This window comes from Hypomesus transpacificus, chromosome 22 (assembly GCF_021917145.1).
Source record: "Hypomesus transpacificus isolate Combined female chromosome 22, fHypTra1, whole genome shotgun sequence".
Taxonomy (NCBI): Eukaryota; Metazoa; Chordata; class Actinopteri; order Osmeriformes; family Osmeridae; genus Hypomesus; species Hypomesus transpacificus.
Window position 1 is genome coordinate 3228101 of NC_061081.1, and position 22319 is coordinate 3250419.

Below are 22319 nucleotides of genomic sequence, written 5' to 3' on the forward strand. Positions count from 1 at the left end.
CTTAAACTATAGGCCAAGCATAAAAACTAAATAGCACTATTGATTGCACGATCATGTAAGAGTAAATGATCGTGCATCAGAGGTCATAACGAGAACATTACATATTTGAGTAAAGAGACATCAAGCATACAAAGACACATTTTCCATTGAAGGACCCTGAGTGGGTCCTGCTGACCAGATAGTGAGATATTTAACTAACGACAGGAAGACTTTGAACGGCTAGTACAAATAGGCCTAGATTTTTGGGACCGAGGCAAACTGACATACTCTGTTTAGATCGATAACTGAAAGTTATCCACACATGCTACGGTTCAATGTGACGAATGATGGGATGTCCTGTGGGGTATAAATGCTGGCTGAAAATGAGTGTAAGTTAGGCTCTCTTTCTGGTGCTTTAGGAGACCTAACTGAATGTATCCACTGTCTTGATCAATAAACTACCTTTGCATCTGAACTTGGACCAGACTCTTCCTCGCTTTATTACAACCTTTTCCGCTAGAAAGCTAGCCACCACAATTGGAGACTCCCACACGTGATCCAGACCTACATCTTTTGATTATAAGGTAAGATAATTACTTATAAAAAATGCATATGGCTATTGAACAGAGGCGCAAGGAGTGGTTACGTGGTTCAGATGCAAATGTAAGACTGTTGCATCAAGCAGAAATATTGTCTTGGCATAAGCCCATGTATGTCCAAAGCCCGAATGAATGATGAATGTATGTGTGCAAAAAAGCTTTCTACTGTAGCTGAGACAAAATAGTGTTGTGACAAGGGAGGGTTTGGGTGGACGCATGACTTGTCTCTAATACATGAAATCTCAGACGGAGAAAGCAATTTTAAGGGGCTTGTTCCAGATGAACTTTGATACCTAGGATAGCACTAAGAAATCTTAGGTTTTGAGAAAACGCATAGAACTTCGAAATGTTATTCAGACATGCCTAAGTATTGGGCTGATTTTATCTAAAATATACGTCCAAAACAGGTCTTGTTGAAAAACGTTTGGACTAAACGATATGGAAGCGAGTAGGGCTGTCACCGACTAAGATTTTCTTTGGTCGACCAAAATTCGACTAAAACGTCTGGAAATTGACTAATCGAAATTGAGGGGGTACATCATGCATCCGGATTGGCCTCGGGGGGGGGGGGGGGGGGGGGGGGGGGGGGGGGATTCCACCTCCCGGAAATGACTCTCTGCAGGTTGGGATGTCTGTGCACGCAAATCATCACAGCGCGCATATCACTGCCTGAAAACTTGCAGCATGCTTACTTAAGTAGAAGCTGAGTGGGGAACGGTGCAACAGAGAAATATTTTGTTGTCTTGGCATGAGAAGATAATGTCATTCGATTTGGATGTGATTCTTATAATAAGCATATTCATTTTTCAACCCAACGCGTTAGCACGAGCAAAGTAGGTCTAAGCCAATTTACGTTTTCAGGTGGTAGGCTTCATCATATTAGACGTCGAACTTAAATAAATAAACCGTTGTTGGCAGAGTTTGCATTCAACGTTTTTCGAGTCACCGCCGGTACTTTGTAAATGTAAATGTAGGTAATGAAATGCAGCCATACCACAGATTTCTTTGCCAATTTGACTAATAACACCGACAAAGTAGGCTATGGCAGAGTTTGTAGTTCGACAGACAATTGTGCTCGTGCCGTGTGCAAAATACCAAACCAAAACAAAGCGCAGATTAACGAAAGGGAAAAGAGTAACACCTTTTCTTTTAAATGATATAGTTTTAGAGTTGCTTTATTTGTCTTAAATAATATAATCTAGAATTTCTGTAGAACATTTCGTTAATTCAGCAATGATGACACAAGCGGGAATACATCTCACACTGCCATGGGCAGCTCGACTAAAAAAATCTTAGTCGACCAAGAGCATATCGACCAGATCATCGACTAGTCGACTGAGTGGGGACAGCCCTAGAAGCGAGCAACATTCAGAGATAAGGAAAACCACTTAAATTCAACGTAACGGACCTTACAGAATTGTATATAAGGAAAAGAAAGTAGCAACACCATCAATTCATAATCCTGTAGAGTTGTTTACCTAAAAACGGGTAGAGAAGTTAGATGCATCTGAATTCTTAGTCTAAAATCAATTTATGGCGTGATCAACCAGAAATGTAAAAGACGTGCCAAGAGACCACAGGAAAACGAATATGTGTAAATAAATGTACATAACCAGATCAGTTAAATATATTGATTACTGGGTAAAAAGTAAGGAATTAAACATATGGACATGTTGTGCTTGTGACAAATACTTTGTGTTTGTAAAACACAAAGTATGTTGTTGTATGTAAAAACATAGCTGTGTTTATCTTCATAGTATATAGTTCGTATAAAATACGAATGGAGTCAGGTGGCAGAGAGGTGAGGGAATCGGGCTAGTAATCAGAAGATTCCCAGTTTGATTCCCGGCCGTGCCAAATGACATTGTGTCCTTGGGCAAGGCACTTCACCCTACTTGCCTCGGGGGGAATGTCCCTGTACCTACTGTAAGTCGCTCTGGATAAGAATGTAAATGTGTAAATGTATATGATGTTGTGTCTGGAGGTAAGAGGTGTGAGGTGTGGTGTTGCAAGTAGCATGTGTGGCTATGTAAAAAGACAATGTTGAAAGCGTCAACTAAATTGAGGGGTAGTAAATGGTCATGTCTAACTATGAAATTATAACTAGAAATTATAGACAAGTGAGAGATATATATTATTATAATATGTAACGGTTAGTTTGGCTATAAGTTGTAACTAAAAGGTATATGGAAATCAATATGGGTGGTTACGGTTAACTATGTGGCAACATTGCAAAAAAAATGCAACATATGTTTATAAAATATGGAGTCAGAGAAACGAGGAATACAAATTAATTATATAAAAGGGGTAGAATATTTTAAAAAAATGTTATTTAAAGATGTCTAGATGGGAAACTAACAAGGTTTAAACTCTGAATTAAGGAAGTAATCCGTGATTCTTGGAAAGTTTAAAGGAACGTTTATATAAAAGTATGTATAGAGAGTTGATCAAAACTGGTTGATGCAAGTTGTCTCACATCTGTTCTTTCTAAAATGACAGGCAGAGAAGCCAGAAGCTGGCACAAATACGAGGAAGTGTTTAATGCAAACCACACACTCGAGTGTTTATTTAGAAAGTTTAATAAACAAATAAAATATGTGTGTCAATAATTGCATTTGCAAAAAGGTTTTCCCGTCCAACAAGACCTCTGCCACACACAATAAACAAACACATATTGTTAAACTAGGGGTATAGTCTTGAGAGTTTTTAGCCCAAGTCACATCCGATTATAGCAGAGAAACGGAGAAAGGGGGGTTGCTCGGACTGTCAATCATGTACCTGCATTAAGTCTAGATCATCCAAGCCCACTGTTCCAAAGGTGCCACCCATGGCAAAGAGGGCAACGAGGAAAGGGGGCAGAGTGAGCCCAGCCAGGCTCACTGACCAGACTCTCCCAGCAGGAGCACGGGTGCCAAATGAGTTCCAGCTCTGCCCTCCCCAGAAGGACTTTGGTCAGAGGAGGGGCAGACCCACCAGGGGCAGACCCACCAGGAGCAGGCAACGAGGTGATGGAAGATGTCATGACAGACCAGCAACTAATGGAGGCATACTACAACGTCAGATATCTGCAGGAGGAGGCCAAGCGAGCCAGTGCTGCAAATAACCCAAACCCAAATTATGACATCACTGATGACCGAGCTTAGTCCCTGTTTGCGGCACCCAACCTCCAGGTACAGGAAGAGAGAACAACACCAATAACCTCTTTTGTCAGCTGTTATACATCCGTTAACCAGATCCTCCATAAGCTGTGCACCAAGCACCCAGGGGGGCGTGACAACACAAACATGTATCTGCTGGGGAGGGAGGGACTTCAGAGGGTTATAGAAGAAGGGGGAAAAAGAACTCGCAAGAAACGCGAGAAAGAAAAACAACCCCTAACCACCCCCCTGCCCCCTGCCTCATACGATCCCCCAACTCGCTATGCCAAACAGTTAGTTACGATGCACCTTAGGCATGACATGCATCACCCTCACTATGTGACCCCAGGTAGGAACTCATACACCGCCAGGGGCCGGTTTTGTTGTGGTGGACAGGACCAAAAAGGTCAAAGATTTCAAAAGGTTTAATTAATGTCCCCAACTCTGCTCAGAAGCAGAGCCAAGAAGTGAAAGAGGTGAAAATATTAGATAAATGTGAGGAAAAATGAAGGATTGAGTTTTGCCACTATTTACATGGTATCTTCTGTCTTTTTAGGAATCGCATAGATGACATTACTATGCGAAGAGGGGGAGTAAATGAGTAACGGAAGATAAACAAAAATTTGGACTGTGATCTCCAGGAGCAGCAAAGGCACTTTAAATCGATAACTTTAACACTATTTAGTAACGGATTTAGTAAGTATTTAGGGATGGACTGGGAGTAAAAATAGGCCCTGGACTTTAATCCAGACCGGCCCACCAGAACTGGCCCCCATATACGCCACCACAGTTGCCCTGCTAATGCAAGCATATTCTGTGTTTGATGTGATGCAAGTTTGGGAGTTCTATCCTTAATGCGAGCGTGTGTGGCGTCCAAGCCAAATTTTCGGGCCTTTATTTGAGCGCAAAATAGTTTAGCTTTATGTTAAATAAACAGCCTTTTTCAATTGGTAAAACCCATTTGGAATGGTACGTTTCTTAGCCTGGTTTTCCATCGTTATTCTTTTCCCAGTGCGCCCGATGGCCAGTCCGCTACTGCAGGGCTGTGCCACGGTGGTGGATTTTTAAGTCGTATAATTTTTAATTCTCGTACTGTCAGGGGGTGCTGCAGGACATGACATGACAACTGACATGATCAGGTAGGCCTCATGTCAGACATCCCAAGTGTCCCGGAAGTTCCGGGAGTCTCCCGCATTTCAATAGCGGTTCCCGGACACCCGCAAATGCTATACAATCTCCCGGAATTCGGGGATTTTGTATTTAGAGCGAGCGCGAGACTGTGCAATGGCCATATATGGTCTAAACAAGTGCATGTCAATCAGTGGTTAAACCCCTTCATTATGCTGCAATAGTACTCATTGTAATTTAATTTAAATTCCTTCGCCAGCCTTATCATTGAGAAATAGAACGTGCCGCTGAACTTTCGATGCGTTTTTTCTGTACAGACCTCTTGTCAAGAGGTCTGTACAACACTGCATAGTGACTATAGGTGTTGTATTTACGAGTCAAGATCAGCTTTGATGATTGGATGTCGGTTTTGCACATATTCAATCATCAAAATCCATAACTGTCCCACTTTACCTGATGTCCCACATTACCTGAACTCACCTTATTGGCTCTGATCTCCCTGTTACAGTACAGGACAGTGCTGTCCCAAAGCACACAAATTACGTTTTTTAATTCTCAGTCCTAGGACTGGGCCTGTGAATGAGAGCTCCCTGCTCGTGCAATCCTCAAGGAATAACTTGGTCCCGGTTCTTGGGACACCACCGGATAGAAAATCAGGAAATGACGTACTTGAATGAAGCGCGTACGTGCAATTTCGGCTCTACTCAGGAAATGACGTACCCAAATGAAGAGAGTTTGTGTAGTTTGGGAACCAGTAGGGACATAATACCGGCCCTAGCACGTTTGGTCTTTTGGTCAGTTTCCACAAAGACTACATTCTGGACAATGGCATCAGTTTTAAGACAATCATTCTCACGTTACTAGTTCATAAGCTTGTGTCTCACAAACACTCGTATATTCATTGTACAAGTCATTGTATTATTTAACAATCATTAAGATTTATTTAAGGACAGTGTCTGTGCCAAACCTTTCTTGTTATTACTTAGAAATACATGCAATATAGGTAGGTTTTGGTCAACAGAGCACACTCAATGTGCTGGGCAATATTATTAGACTATGATAGCATTTGTTGACATTCAGCAGGCGAGCACAAACATACACACATACACAAACAATTATCCATAGAAATGATTCATGTAGCATTGACCATAACGTCAGCGAGAAATTAAGTAAATACTTATTATCTGCATAAACATAAGAAGTAACACACAATTTGATTGTACATGAGTAGATCCCCAGCACACACAGCTTTACTGCAACAGAAAAGCTTTGTTCTTTAGCTTTGATCACCATTTTCTCCATTGTTTTCTGTTTCTCTGTTTCTCCACTCAGTGTCCCTTTCCTCCCCCTCTCTATTGTAGTCCCTCTCCCACTCCCCCCTTTCCTACATCCCGTGTATCCATCCCCTCCCATCTCCTCCCTTCCCCCGTTCATTCCCCAACCTCTGTCTATCCCGCTTTACTTGTTGAGGTATTTGGCCACAGAGTGGTAGGCCAGGAGGATCTCTGAGTCCTTGGGGCAAGTGAGCTGGAACTCATCCTGCTGGTAGGCCTTGTCCAAGTAACGGCTCAAGCCCTTAAGGGCTGCGGGGATCTCAAAGTCTCTGTACTTCTTGCACACCACCTGGGTTGGCAAAACAGAGGAGAGAAGGGGAATGAGTGGTGGTGGATGAGTAACAACGGCATGGGAACATCAGGAGAAACACCATACTGTGCATCATTTAAATGTGGATTGTGAATGAACATTCACACTCCAGATGGCATTGGTCTTGTTCTATCAGCAGGTTAGAGAGGGGAAGACATCAAACCTCAAAAGACTAAAAAACAAATGTGTCACCAAAAAGGATCTCTTGGCTGTAGAGTAGTCATAGTCGTAGTTGTCTAAAGGTTTGCCACTGATATATTTTTCTCTTGTTTGGTATTTGGTGATGAGTCAAATGTGAATAAATAGATATGGAGATCTGTCTAATGGCAACAGATGTGGAGATCTGTCTAATGTCAACAGATGTGGAGACCCAGCAATGATTTGCTGTTAGCTGTGGAGACCAGGTAGCCTGGCTGCCAGCCCAACTTCTACCCGCCCCCAAAAAATTTGTTCGGGAAATTGGGTCTGGAGGGTCTCGCGTTGGGGACAACTACAGAAAACCAGAATCGGGACGGACCAATGAAATTGCCAGGGCGGGCTTTATACAATGATGGACAGATGATCAACAGTAACGTAATCAACAACGTCACGAAAGAGCGCTTGGGTTGAATTCATTTTCAACAAACAACATATTACGTTGCTCTGATTGGTTGTAGGTCTATCCAATTGAGCGAAGAGGCATTTGTTTTACGAGTTCGGTTGAAACACGCCCCGTAGTCACAGCCCAATGGAGAGTTTTCAGACTCATATTCTGACTAGAATTATGAGTATGACAACGTCAGGCTAGAGACCAGGGGTCCTAACTCCCAAGGCCATATATTGTTGAGTGTCAATGATGTGTGTATAGAGAACATCAGAGTATAAGTATCAGTCTGTTTCATTTGCACAATCTATGAGTACAGTGCTTGTCTGGTAAACCAAGCTTGTGAAGAAACTCAGTACCAAACTTTAAATTGTGTATCTGCGTACTTCTGTGATCAGTTTTCAATACAAATAGTACCCTTCCAATTCGGTGTAACAAACACAATTCATCTGGCACAACCTAAAGTTAGCAGACTTTTCTTATTCTATTGATTTAATTGAAATATGCTGACATGCCAAATTGGGAGGGGGGAGAGGGGGGAGATGATTTGGAATTTGGTATTATGCAGACCTAAGAAATGTAAAGAATGTCAATTAAACATTAGAAGTGCTTATTTGAGTCCAAAAATAGTTAATAAGACTGTAGTGCGATGCTGTGTATCTATGATGGTAAATTCAATGCTTCTACGCAAAGGATTATGAATGAATTTTGCCATAAATGGTAGCTGTAACAAGTAACATTTCGGCCATACAACCAGAGGTTGCAGAGGTTGGATAGTAAATACTTTGATGAGCATTGGGATGCTAGCAGGCCTGGACTGGTACTCTGACATACTGGGCAATTTCCCGGTGGGGCAGTATTTGTGGACAACGACCGGCCCATAAAGCAGGGTCATTGGTTCATTTTCCATACTGACACTGGCCCAATCACATCTCTTAACAGGCTCCAACCCTCCCCCTCTGTTTCTTGTGTCAGATGCAGTGGCTCAGAGCCAAAGATCTGTGGATTAGGATGGAGAAACAAAAGTGCAAGGGCAAGGGGGGTGCAGAGAAGTTTGCGGGCCCAAAAAAGTAAAAGTCTAGAGGTTGATGCCTCAACATGTGCAAAAAAAATGTTTCGTGCTGTATGTGTCCGTCCGATTGTGGCCCTGGATGCTGGGTGTTGCCATCTAAGGCTTTCGTCAGGATTATTGTAACCGCCTGGAAAAGACGAGGGATTCACAGCCGTCCAGAAGTGATGAAGATTTGCGGCTTAAATGGTTAAAGAGCGAATAATGCATAAGTCCCGAACAGCTACTACATGCATTGAGACAAAACCATCGAGAATCAAGTCATATTAATTTGAAAAAACATATCAGTCACTGACCTTGACAATGTTGAGCTTGGGCAGCAGGTTGCAGTCAGCCAGGCTGAGGGAGTTCTCATCCAGGTAGATTCTGGAGGACTGAGACATGTCAGGATTCTGGTCCAGCTCATATGGTAGAGGGGTCAGCAGGTACTGGTCCAACTTCATCAAGCTCTTCAGAAACTTCTTCTCCAACACTATGAGGAAGGAGAAAAGTCTTGTGAGTGTTCAAGTAAAAAATAAAATTACAAAATGACGGTTAACTAATTGTAATAACTCAGTGTTAAGACTGATTTGGCCTGTGAATAGTACAGCACCAATTAATTAATTCTCCTGAGCTCTCACTATCATTGAGTCCTGGGTTGGGGTTTTTGATGTAAGCTGAGAACTTGTGAAAGATGTCATCTCCAGCCCTGTTGGACTCCTTGTAGCGACAGCACAACTTGGGGTACCTGTAAGCATATGGACATTAGACCGTAGTCTGGAAGTGCAAACTGACTGCGTATGTGTTTGCCCGTGTGAGCCAGCCAGTCACTCACTGGGGGGGAGCCAAGGCCTCCTCTAGGAACTCTTCAATCTTGTTGGTGTCGGTGCGGACCTCCTCGTTGTAGATGAGGAAGGGGGGCTGGGAGCCTGGCGCCAGGTCCTTCAGCACCTCAGGCGCCCTGGGGGCCAGGGAAAACAGGAACTCAAACAAACATCTGTAACCATCTCATCCTCATCAGCAGAAGCCACAGTGGTCACTATTAAAGTAAAAAGTTGATGTAACTTCATTGAAATTCCTGCCAGGGCTTGACCAGGGTCTCACCTCTTCATGTCAACAGTGGTGAGGGTGAAGTTGGCGCCCTTCAGCCAGAGGATCATGAAGAGCCTCTGACAGAATGGACAGTTCCCCACACTTTCCCCATCATCACTGGCCTGGAGGGAGAGAATAGGAGAAGAGAGCGGTGTTTCTCAATATGTTCTCAATAAAAACAGTTTCTCACCAGTTTCGATTCATGACGTATCATCGCAACAGTTCCCTCAACAGTTCATTGGAATGACGAGCAGCCAGACACACATTCTTCACAACAAGGAATGATAACAAAGCAGGCGTCTTCAAACTGGACAAGTCTCTTTTCAGTTTACATGCACCTCGTATTACCTCAGGCAGAGGTTTGCCAGAATTCACATTGTGACTCATCACAAAACTTTATTTTAAGACTTTAAATCACTACTTGATCTATTGAACAAATGGCTGGCTAATGGCCACATAATTGACCAGTGGAATCATTTGAATCAGTTCAGTCCGTTTCTTTTCTCAACAGGTGTAATGCCCATCCCATGATATACAATTTCATGCATAGACCATACATTTCTTATTACTACATGCACATATGTTTCATTAACATTGATAAAGTGGAGAGTTTGTTGAGTATATCCTCTTCCTTGTTGGATCAACTGTGATCACACAACACATTGTTTAGCATTCTGATTTAATTAATCCTCTTCCTTGTTGGATCATCTGTGATCACACCACTCATTGTTTAGCATTCTGACTTACCTTGATGAAGAGTTCAATTTTCGGGGCCTCTGCCATTTATATTGTTACCCCCTTTCTCTTTCGGTATTTCCGACTCTTCCAGACAATATATCTCTTTCTCTCTCAAACACTCTTTTCCTCACGCACTCCTTTTCTTACTGCTATGTCTCAGTTCTGTCCTGTGCCTGTCTCTCACCCCACCTGTTACCTCTGTGACATACACATCACACCTACAGTTCTACCAGTCAGACCAGTAAAGCCAGATATCTTCAACTACACCTCTTCAATTAGGCCTCTCTGTTCCTCTTGTCTTTCCTGCTTTCTCCTTGTCTGAAAGCGAGGCTGATGTCACCGCAAACACTGAATAATGTTCAAGCCACCCATTTTGTGAGAACTAGAGTTGACACTTGAGTTGTTCTCTGTGAGAGTGGAGATAAAGAAAGTGAGAGGAGAGAAAGTGAGAGAGAGAAAAAGGAGAGACATGCTGATTATGAATAAGTGGAGAAAGATAATATGGTTCACAATGTGATGCTGGAGAGAAATGCAATATTGTAGGAATTGGCCATACAGTGCAAAATATGTGGTCAAATTGGACGATAAAGCTAATAATGCTAATTATGCAAATTATGCAAATTATGCAAATATACTGGGGACCCATACTTCACATTTCTGCAAGAAAACTTTGGTGTACTCAACATTTCCGGGTTCACAATGAGGCTCTATGGGCTGGCTACTAGACCATGACATGGAATCATCATTGAAACTAAATCAAATCTTACTTTATTTACAGCAGGATTCTATGACAGTAGATCTTCTCTGTATCAACTATTTTCAATCAGAGACCATGTAGAGCTGCAATTAACATGGGTTTGAACCAAAAAGTCACCAAAGTCAAACAAATTTAATACAACATCCTTCAATTTAAATGTACATTTTATATGTATTCATTTATCCACACCCTGTTTGAACAGGAAAATAAATCTCAGCAAAATCTAAATGGCAGGACAAAAGTCTGAAAACAATAACAGGTTAAATATTAAATGCAGACAGAACTTAAGATTAACTTTTTTACTTGGTAGCACTGGTGCTCCCAACTTTAAGAAGTTATGAGCACCAGCAAAAATGTATGAGCACCCATTGAAAATTTTCAAATAGTCTTTTTAGCTCTTCAAATTTTGAGTGCGAGTTAGCTCCCTGTCACATGACATGATCTGAAATCTCAATTAAAGTTAGGAACGTAAAGATCAAGTTTAAATGGGTATGTAACGTTGGATTAAACGGGGCACAGGCCCCTACTCATTATACGCACAGTTCAGGGATGTACGTTTGATATCAGCGTTGGTAGGGACATTACGGTCAAAGTAAGATGATCGGCAGGCCTCAACGAGTAATGTCCCGAAGCTTTCCAGGGGCATAACGGAAATGGCTCCGAGTAATTACGTTTTACAAATGTACAGTGGCGGATTTAAGCACAGGTTACATGGGCAACAGCAGCTGCTCTCTTCTCCCTGTAGCCTATGTGGAAAAAAGAAAATCAAAAGTTTCAAAAGGTTGAGAGAAATTTTTGCACGGAGCAGCCAGCCAGTAGGTCTATGAATGTATAAGGTCTTAGGCCTAAATACCTTAAAAGGAGAGAACACATTAGTCCTGTCCTAGCTACTTTACACTGGCTCCCTGTTACCCTCAGAAATGACTTGAGGTCCTTCTCACATACAAAGCTCTAAATGGACAAGAACCTAGCTACATTGCTAACTCTCTTACTAACTACAGACCAGCTAGCAGGGGCGATCCTTCTTACAGGCGACAAAGGCAGCCGCCTAGCGCAGCATAAAGAGGGGGGCGGCATTTTTCCAAGTGCATCCATTGATTAACCCTCTCGCTCTACCAGTAGAGGGGGCCAACTGCACTATGTCATATGTCCGTGTTATGGTTGGGGGGGCGGCACCCCGATTTGCGCTCCCGGATGGGGGGGTGATAAATCTTGCCTAGGGAGCCAAATGTGCTAGGACCAGTACTGCCAGCTAGAACACTGCGATTATCAAATGCAGGCCTATTAGAGGTCACCAGAAGCAGTCATAAGAGGATTGGTGATGTGGCCTTTGTCAACTACAGGGTTTTACTACTTTTATTACTTGTATTATTGTTTTTATTGATTTGATGTAAAGCACCTTGAGCTGCAATTTTTGTATGAAATGTGCTATATAAATAAAGTATTATTATGACTATTATAAATACAATCCTAAGACGGCATATAAGAGCGTTTGCTAAATGACTAAAATGTATATATATATACATATATATATATATATATATATATATATATATATACATATATATATATATATAAAGGAATATTACCTGTGGTGTGATCTATAATAGTATGACACTGTCTGGGCACCAGGGGGCAGTAGTGGGGACAAGCAAGCATGTCGCAACGAGTACAGCAAGCTGCCGGGCAACGTGGGTCAGAACAGAACGACCCTCCACAGCCTCCTGCTAAGACATCTGCAACGTTCTCAATAAACCCGCCAGAATCCTTCGAGCCACAAGACTGGGAAAAGTGGATAACGCCTGGGACACACTGGCTGCGAAGCGCCTGCAACGCGTGCAGACATAAGTCTACCGAGAGAGAACCCCCCAAGTCGATTTCTAAAATCAGTGAAGAATTCATGGAGATGGAGGACATCAAATTAATTCTCCAAGTTGAAAAGCAAAGAGAGTTGTATGACCCCCAGCAACAATTTGAGAAGGACAACGTAGAGAAGGATCAATGCTGGGATATAGCCAATGCCATGTTTATGTACCATGTCAGTGACAAAGGAAAGCTCAGAGTAGCTGAAAGGTTTGGTGACCGGCACGGACAAATGTGTGTCTGGTGTGAACAGCTTTTGCTCAGTAGTAGCCGATCGCGGCACTTCGCGGCGCGTCCAGGCGCTTCGCAGCCAGTGTGTCCCAGGCATACATGCACTGGCTGAAGATTGTGAGGATGGGGCACTGCGCGAAGAACTGTTGAGAGACAGTATCATAGTAGGCATTAGAGACAATGTGCTTTCACTGAAAATGCAGATGGAGAGCAGGCTGGATCTGGCTAGAGCCATTAATATGGTCAGACAAGCAGAGCAACAAACGGCAACAATCAGATCTCAGAGGGGATGCTACTCATGCTATAAAACTACAGTGGATTCTGTGCACAGTAGGACAGCAAAACAGGAAGCCGGGAAAGATAACAGCCAGCCAGCCAAACAGTACAAAGAGAAGCCCAAAGCACGCAGCGGCCCGCCTGGTCCACAATCTACCCAGATGCTCCCATGTCACCCCGCTCCTCATCTCTCTCCACTGGCTACCCATCAACGCCCGTATCAGATTCAAGACCCTGGTACTGACCTTCCGAGCAGTGAACGGGACTGCACCCGACTACATCAAGTCTCTCCTGCAACCTTACACCCCCACCCGTCACCTACGGTCTTCTTCGGACAACCGCCTGGTGGTCCCACCGCTCAAGACTGCCCGGTCCCAACTCAAGCTCTTCTCCTGCCTGGCCCCCCAATGGTGGAACCAGCTCCCCACCTCCATCAGGGACACTGACTGTCTCCCCACCTTCAAGAAAAGGCTCAAAACGCACTTGTTCCAGGAGTACAACGGCACTTAGGAATGCTTGGCTGGACCTGATGTTAGTTTCCTCCAGGATCACAATGACTCTTATTGAGTGACTTGTTGCTCTTGTAGGTTAGTTATAACGAAGTTAAGTCTTGTACTCGCTGTGAAATATTTTACTGTTGATTGTTCTTCTACAGGTACAGTCCTGCACTTTTTGTGGTTCATGTTGTTTTAATTTGTAACTTGTATAACTGCATGCTCTTAGGGGTCTTCCCTTTGGCACTTGTTTAGTTTTTTCACAATGTATGCTTCATGTTTTTGTAAAGCTCTCTCTTGGAAGTCGCTTTGGATCAAAGCGTCTGCTAAATGCATAAATGTAAATGTAAATGTAAAGCACAATCAGGAGCAGAGGCTAGGTCATGCCCTAACTGTGGTAAGTTGCACGCTAAATTCCAGTGCCAAGCAAAGACTGCAGACTGCTACAACTGTGGTAAGAGAGGGCATTATGGCAAATTGTGCTAGTCTACCAACACTGTGAGTGCTGTCACGGAAGATGACGACATACTCCTGGGAACTGTTGATGCAGGAGAACAGGCATGGACAGTAGACTTACCAGTAAGGCATCCTAATGTGAGGTTCAATGTTGATACAGGGCCAACGTTACTGTCATACCAGAGCAGGTGTACAGACAGATATGCAGAGGCACCGCATACAACCTCACCCCAGGTAAAAAAGCACTATTTGGGCCAGGCCGTGTACCTCTCTCTGTAGTGGGGGTAGCCAGAGAGGTACTGAAGAGTGGTGATAAACGCACCACAGAGGACATTTATGTAGTGAAGCACCTAAACACAGCTCTGCTGAGTAGACCTGCCTCAGTTAGCCTCAGACTGGTAGCCAGTGTAGATAGCATTGACTTGGACTCAAAACAACAATACCCAAAGCTGTGCTGTGGGTTGGGTTTAGTACAGCAGCAGTACACAATTAAGCTCAGGCCAGATGCCACGCCTGTGTCTTTGAAAGTGCCTTGCCGTGTCCTACTGAGCTTGATGGGAAAAGTAAAGCAGGAACTCCAGCGCATTTAGCACTTAGGAGTCATTAGCCGGATCGAGCGGCCAACAGAGTCTGTGTAGACCTCTCTCCCCTCAACGAAGCCGTGTGCAGGGAAAGGTTTATCCTTCCGTCTGTGGACCAGACGCTAGGCATGCTATCTGGTGCAAAGATATTCAAAAAACTGGATGCCAACATGGGGTTTTGGCAGATCCCATTATCAAAAGACCCATTACACCACTTTTATCACCCCATTCGGGCGCTACTTCTTCAACCGCTTACCATTTGGTATTGCCTCGGCTCCCGAACATTTTCAAAACCGGATGGTGACGGACGTGACAGAAGGATTAGAAGGAGTCGTCTGCCACATGGACGACGTCCTTGTATGGGGTTCGACACAGGCAGAACACGACGCACAGGTGCATGCGGTTCTGCAGAGGGCACAGGCGGCTGGCATCACACGGAACACAGCCAAGTGTGAGTTCAGCCAAACCAAGGTGGCATTCTTCGGACACATCATCTCGGCAGAAGGGATAAGCCCAGATCCAGAGAAGACACGTGGTGTACGTGAGATGGATCTGCCACACAATGTCAGTGAGCTCAGGAGCTTTCTTGGCATGGTGAATCAACTAGGCAAGTTTGTGCCCAACCCAGCTGAAAAAGATAAAGTTCTCAGAGACCTGCTGTCCAAAAAGAACATGTGGTATTGGGGGCCTGATCAGCAGAAGGCATTCACCAGCCTCAAACAAGAGTTAGCTACCACTCCGGTCCTGCAGTTGTATGACCCAAACAAACACCTTAAAATCTCAGCTGATGCCTCGTCGTATGGGCTGGGCAGTGTGCTCTGGGCTGGCAGAACTGCCAGGGGACCCAGGCGCTGGTGGCATATGCGTCCAGGGCGCTCACAAGCACGGAGCAGCGCTATGCACAAGTGGAGAAGGAAGCACTGGCCCTGATCTAGGTATGTGAAAGAGTCAGTGACTTTATCATCGGTCTCAGTTTTGAGCTGGAGACAGACCACAACGGTGAGGGAATCGGGCTGGTAATCTGAAGGTTGGCAGTTAGATTCCCGGCCGAGTCAAATGACGTTGTGTCCTTGGGCAAGGGACTTCACCCTACTTGCCTCGGGGGGAATGTCCCTGTACTTACTGTAAGTCACTCTGGATAAGAGTGTCTGCTAAATGACTAAATGTAAATGTAAAGGGCAGTCCTCAGCACTCACAATGGACTATTATTGCGGGGTACTAGGTTGGTTATCCCTTCAGTAATGAGGAATAGAGTGCTAGAGAAAATTCATGAAGGGCATCAGGGAATAGTCAAATGCCGTGAACGAGCCAAGCAATCTGTGTGGTGGCCTGGGCTAAGTAGCCAAATAGGTGAGCTGGTGTTGAAATGCACAGCGTGCGTTAAAGAACGCGCCAATGTGGCTGAGCCTCGTACTCCTTCCTAGCTAGCCATGGCAGAAGCTGGGGGCAGATTTGTTTACATTGGAAAACAAGGACTACTTGCTTATTGTGGACTATTTTTCCGGGTAAGTGGAGGTGGCACAGCTGAGCCCGACAAGAAGTGTGGATGTGGTGAAGCACCTCAAGTCAATTTTCATACCAGAGATTCTAGTCACTGACAACGGGCCTCAGTTCGCGGACATGACAGCTTTCCCCACGGTGTACAAATTTGAGCATGCAACGAGCAGCCCAAGATACCCTCAAAGCAACGGCAAGGCCGAGCGTGCTGTCCAAACCATCAAAAACCTGCTGAAGAAAGCAACGGACTCTGTCCGTGCGCTGTTGGCTTACAGGAGCACTCCTTTGAGCAAGGCTTCAGTCCGGCCCAGCTGCTCATGGGGTGCCGCCTTCAAGGAGGAATCGCCGCCACCTTGTACCCATGTCGGCAGACAACAGCAGTGAGACACAGGAGCATGCTGCAGGTGTTGACCGGCAGGATACTTACTTACTGGGAGTTAGGTGGCTGAGCGGTTAGGGAATCGGGCTAGTAATTTGAAGGTCGCCAGTTAGATTCCCAAATTATGTTGTGTCCTTGGGCAAGGCACTTCACCCTACTTGCCTCGGGGGAATGTCCCTGTACTTACTGCTAGTCGCTCTGGATAAGAGCGTCTGCTAAATGACTAAATGTAAATACTTCGACAGACAGGTGTCTCCGGAAGGGCCTCAGGGCACTCCCCAAACTGTGAGAACCAGGTCTGGCAGGTCAATCACAAAGCCAGAACGTCTGGATTAGTGAGTCCGCCAAAGGGGAAAAAAAGAAATGTACTTTATTATGGGGTTAAAACAGGGTGGTTTGTTAAAGTTGAATTTAATGAGGGTTTAAAGGGAGGTTGAATCCTGTTGTGTGTTAACTGTCTAGGGCAGGGGTGTCGAACTCCGGTCCTCGAGGGCCGCTGTCCTGCATGTTTTAGATGTTTCCCTGCTCCAACACACCTGATTCAATTAAAAGGGTTGTTATAACGACCATTCATTCGAATCAGGTGAGCTGGATCAGGGAAACATCTAAAACATGCAGGACAGCGGCCCTCGAGGACCGGAGCTCGACACCCCTGGTCTAGGGTGACTACTTTGTGTTCATTCATAGCATAAGGAGGTCTCAATGAGTTCATGTTCTTTAATGTTATCCGGTCTCAATGTGAGTTCACAGGATACAAGAGTGGGAAATAGTACAGTAAAGAAATGTGTTATGGTAGACCAAATGATGTAGGTCACAGTCTATTGCTTTTAAGAAAGTGAAATGTGGTGTGATCTAAAATAGTGTGACACTGTCTGGGCACCAGGGGGCAGGAGTGGGGACAGTTCCGGTTGTGATTAAAAGTTAAGCCTTGTGAATCTACCCTGCTGCGTCCTTATTCCATATCTTACAGTTTTTTTACAATCGCTATGACAGTTTTTTTCAATACCTTTAACAAGTTTCCTAAACTCTTGACACAGTTAGCACATCATCCGTCTGTGTAGACTGTACAATTAACACATTTCTTGTTGCTTTGACACAAAATGCATAGAATAAACACAAATTTTAAATGCTTGAACTTCTTTTACACACAAACTCAACCAAGACTAAAACAATCGATTTTTACTGCCCAATTTACCAATGCTTTCACACTGTTAGCAAAACAGATAACATCATGTTCAAAACCTAAATTATTGGCTTAAGTCAAAGTGAACAGCTGTTTATATTGTGAATTGAAACACAAATATATCCCCTGTATTTTATTCCATTGCTACTGAGAAACAGCTGAAGTTATGCAAATACTGTAAATCACAGCTGATCTCCAACTAGGAAACACTCAGGTGTTGAGGTTCTTTCAATTGCATGACCAAATGATATGGACAGTAAAGAGGAACTCTTTGGGCTGATCTGGTGTGGAAAAAGAACAATATAGAGCAACACAAAAAAAGTAAGAATACAGTAATGCCTGCACAAGGGAGAGGAAGACAAGTACCAGGACAAGGGAGAGGAGTGAGACAAGGGCAAGGGAGAGGAGTTAGAATGTGTGGTGGCGCTCAGAAAAGGGCCAGAGCTTGGGTAATACTGTAAATGGAAGCTATATTGCATATTTCTTGCAATAAAGTCCTGTTGCAAATTAAGCCTTTACTGCAGCAATTATGTTTCTGTCTTATTTTTTCAATACAGTAACCGTACATTCTATAAAGCTACTCTGAGATGGGTCATACATTTTTTGTTCAGAATGTATGCAGCAAAACAAACAAAATGCATGCATTTACAAAACCCAACAAAACAAAAATGTAGAGAGGCTTCAAAAGAAACTGCAGTGCAAACACAATCTTTAATCCATAGACTCTGAGACCTGACACAAATGAATGAATGAATGCAGTTTCTGTAATTCCATCTGATGTTAGTGTTTTTTATGACATTGTGCTATGATTGACTAAATGTTCCTGTGAAAAGAGAACGTTTGTTAATGTTTGGTAGACATGTTGTCATGTTTAGTGTATTTTTGTGTTATGACAATTAGTGTTTGAGTTTAGGTAACAATGTGTGATTTTGAGCATGAAATTAACAGGTTCATGCCAATTGTGTGTGGTAGGTGTGTTGGTGCGTTAAGAGTTACTTAAACTTGTTTAGGGTATTGAAAAAACTGTCATAGCAATTGTAAAAAACTGTAAGAACCCAACACGACATTACCCCCTTCACTGACTCCATAATGATTATATATATATTAGAACTACAATGGCCCTAATACGCTGTTGTAAAATCCAGATAATTTTTTATCCACGTTCAAATTCCAAGGGTTGGAGTAACTCGGTCAACACTGTGGAGTCCTTCCGCTTCCTGGGCACTATCCTCCCCCACACCTCAGTGGCGTGCGGGGGGGGGCAGTTATATTTTATATTGTATAGCTCTGCCAGTATTTTGTAGTATTTTTTTTTAACATTTTACCATTTTGTTTATTATGTTTACTGTATGCACTCTGAAATAATATTTCTTATTCCTTAAAACTAGACAATGGACACATGCAAAGGGAGAGCAGTGGCAGGGCACATGTGTGGGAGTGATGACACCATGCAGCTGTTCACAAATAACGGATCCCTCGTGAAAACCTTTATGAAACCCATGTTTAAAGGGCTTGGACATTGAAGAAATGTTGACCGTTGAGGATTTATCCTTTCTAGTCGAGACAACCCGATTTCCACAACAGTGTCAGTCCGTTTTTGGTCCCATGCTGGGGAGAACAGTTTCCCATGCAACACATAATGACCGTGGGTTGACTTGGCTTGCACAGAACAGATACAGGAAGTCAAACGTCACAGGCTCTTGCAGTGGTGTACCAAGCTGATGCATTAGCAGAAGTATATTTTCGTGCTGCAGTTGTAAGAACACTCCATTACCCAGAGTTACGATAATTTCCTGTAATTGCCTTCATCATTGCTTTCTCCGTCAATAAAATCATTGCTTTCTCCGTCAATAAAATCACAATCTCAAGAACAGTGATTTCAACTAATGGTTATTATGGCAGAAGATGACAAGGATCATTTAATGCAAAAACCAAAAAGAGGAGGGAGGTTAGATGAGGTTAGTTGTTAGATGAGGAGGTAACAAAAATAGAATAAACAGGAAAAAGTTGATTTGTTGAGCAATGGGTTCTGTGATAGAATGCCCAAATATGGCCAAAATATCGGTTCATCTTAGGTTAGTGCTACATCTGGGAGTCTAGGCCACACCCCCATCTGCATTTCAGAATCAGGAGCTGTACCATCGAGTCTCAGGTCAGTTCATGCATATACATTTATGAGTTATCACTGTGTGGGAGTGTGTGTTTGTGTGTGTTTGTCAGAATCTGTCAATGTTAAGATTGTTCTGCTTCAATCCTTTACTTTGTTAAATCCACTGGTGGTCGAGGTTTTTCCTGGAAACCTGCCCACCCAGATTGCTTTCTGTTTCACATTACAGTACGTTACTGGTGTGACAAGTGCTCTGGAATATGGAATTACACTTAACGGGTAAGGAATTGTAACTTTGTACAACTATGTCTTTGTTGTTTTTATGTCTGTTATATGCCATGAAAATCAAGGCCGAAAAGAAAGGACTAGTTCTATCAGTATTGCACAGTTCTATCAGTATTGCAGTGGTTATTGCTAAGGAACTATTTGTGTTTTACAAGACACAATGCAACCACTACATCTTCTTATTTATAATATAAGTTAATTCCATAGATAATACAATACAACCTTGTGTACAATTGTAACAGTCTGTGCTTTCTACTAGCTTATGCTACATTTAGGTCTGTTATTTTTTTTTTTTTAATTTTGCGTATCACATTTCTTTTTTATCTCGTGCTGTATATGATCTGACTCTGAAGGGCAGTTCCACTCTCAAAAGAATAATGGATGTAGTTTAAATATTACATGTTTATCTAGCATAAAACCATGTTTTATAATGTAAGGGAATTTAGTCTGGATGTCTTAACTATCCCGTTGTTCGTGTTTTTGGCAAATATTACAAATGCATGCCATTAACTTACCAAAATGAAACTTACCCATGAGACAAACACATGTAATCAATAAAAAAATATATGTTTTAAGCTTTCTTAACCAAAGCTTTTGTATTTGGCTTTTTCGCTTCTTCCCATCCCTCCATCCCGAGAAGAAAAAGCTGTCTGCGTGGAGAAACGTTCATTTTTTCACAAGAAGAAGCGTTTGGTGTTGATCTTCCTGCTCTTTCTTTTGCTCTTTCTGAGTCACCTGATCAGCAAGCTTGGTTGGTGGCAAGTAAAACCCCTTTACATCAACCAAGACACCAGCGGTAATGGAAGCAACTTTATCATCCTTGTGTGGTACTGGCCGTTCGGTGTCAGAGACACCCTGGAGGGGGACGTGTGCATGGACCATTACCACATTCCAGGCTGCCATCTGATGGATCAGAGGAGCCTGTACCACCAGGCGAACGCTGTGATCTTCCACCACCGAGAACTGCAGCAGAGGCTCCAGGTCCTCCCCCTTGACTTGCTCCGCCCCCCACACCAGAAGTGGACCTGGCTCTCCCTGGAGTCCCCAGAGAATAGTGGGGACCTGAGTCACTACGGCAATGTGTTCAACTGGACCATGACGTACCGCCGTGACGCCGACATCCCTATACCCTATGGGGAGCTCATTAGGAAACAGGCTATGAAGTCTAGTTTTGACAGCATAGAGGACTTCATTACACCGAATAAATCTACATTGGTCTGCTGGGTGGTCAGTAACTTCAATGACCACCATAAGAGAAGCCAAGTATACAAAGCCCTGATAAAGACCATTCCAGTAGAAGTGTACGGGAAATGGAACAATAGGCCACTAGCCAATGAAAAACTCCTGCCCACCATGTCACACTGTTACTTCTATCTCTCCTTCGAGAACTCTCTCTCCAAGGACTACATTACAGAGAAGCTCTGGCACAATGCCTATATGTCAGGGGCGGTGCCTGTGGTGTTAGGTGCATCATTGGAGGATTACAAGGCAGTGGCCCCACCCAACTCCTTCATCCATATTGATAATTTTACATCAGTGGAAGAGTTAGGGATTTACCTTCGAAATTTGTCTCAAAACCAACAGGAATACGCAAGTTATCAGGCTTGGAGACGGGACTATAAGGTGAAACGTTTAGCAAGTTGGGTCGAAAGGTTCTGTAGGATCTGTTTATACCATCACAATCTGTCTGCACAGACAGTTTACCCAGATCTTGAAGCTTGGGTAAGAGGGTAACTGTTACCAAATCAGTTGCATCTTTGAATCTTTATTCAACTTCTTCTATTTCTTCCGTGACACCTTTCAGCGCCTTCAAATCTTCAGCTATTAAAACCGTTCAGCTGTCAAAAAAGACCTATGACTGCTATGACTCTTCTTTTAACTTCAACTTTCAAATCCTTCTTCCTTTCAGCTACAGCCACTTTGCTTTTTGATATCAATTCAACTTTTTTCAATATCACTGATTGTTTCATGAGTTTTTCAAACCGTTTCTGAGATTTACATGGGTGTGTATGTGGAGAGCCTAGAGTGCTGACTTAAAGGCTTAGAGTGGAGGGGAGCTTTGAAATCAGTTTCAAAAATAATTTCTAGTTTGCCAGCATTGCCACAATTTTCACTCTTAATGCTTCATTTTTGGATCAATAGATAATTTTGTGTTGGTCGTAGACAGTTGTGTATGGAATCCAACAGACTTACACATTTGTTCAAAGCCCCACAAAAGCGAGACAAAGTCCAACTCTCGCCCCATAGAAACCAATGCAAATC

The 22319-nt window shown here is 43.3% G+C and overlaps 2 protein-coding genes across 2 annotated transcripts; one reads left to right on the plus strand and one right to left on the minus strand.

Annotated features, from left to right (window-relative positions):
• Positions 1–5704: 5704 nt before the first annotated feature.
• Positions 5705–10173, minus strand: clic3 (chloride intracellular channel 3). Its single transcript, XM_047045831.1, has 6 exons — positions 9958–10173; positions 9223–9332; positions 8954–9079; positions 8760–8866; positions 8436–8611; positions 5705–6466 (listed from the first exon to the last, which is right to left on the minus strand). Exons 1-6 carry the CDS (start codon positions 9991–9993, stop codon positions 6302–6304), a joined length of 720 nt encoding a protein of 239 aa, XP_046901787.1. The 5' UTR covers positions 9994–10173; the 3' UTR covers positions 5705–6301.
• A 9588-nt stretch (positions 10174–19761) lies between these two features.
• LOC124484688 (fucosyltransferase 7 (alpha (1,3) fucosyltransferase)) lies at positions 19762–22193 on the plus strand. The gene is made up of 3 exons (XM_047045730.1): positions 19762–19817; positions 20002–20051; positions 20698–22193. Exons 2-3 carry the CDS (start codon positions 20033–20035, stop codon positions 21789–21791), a joined length of 1113 nt encoding a protein of 370 aa, XP_046901686.1. The 5' UTR covers positions 19762–19817; positions 20002–20032; the 3' UTR covers positions 21792–22193.
• The last annotated feature ends 126 nt before the right edge of the window (positions 22194–22319 follow it).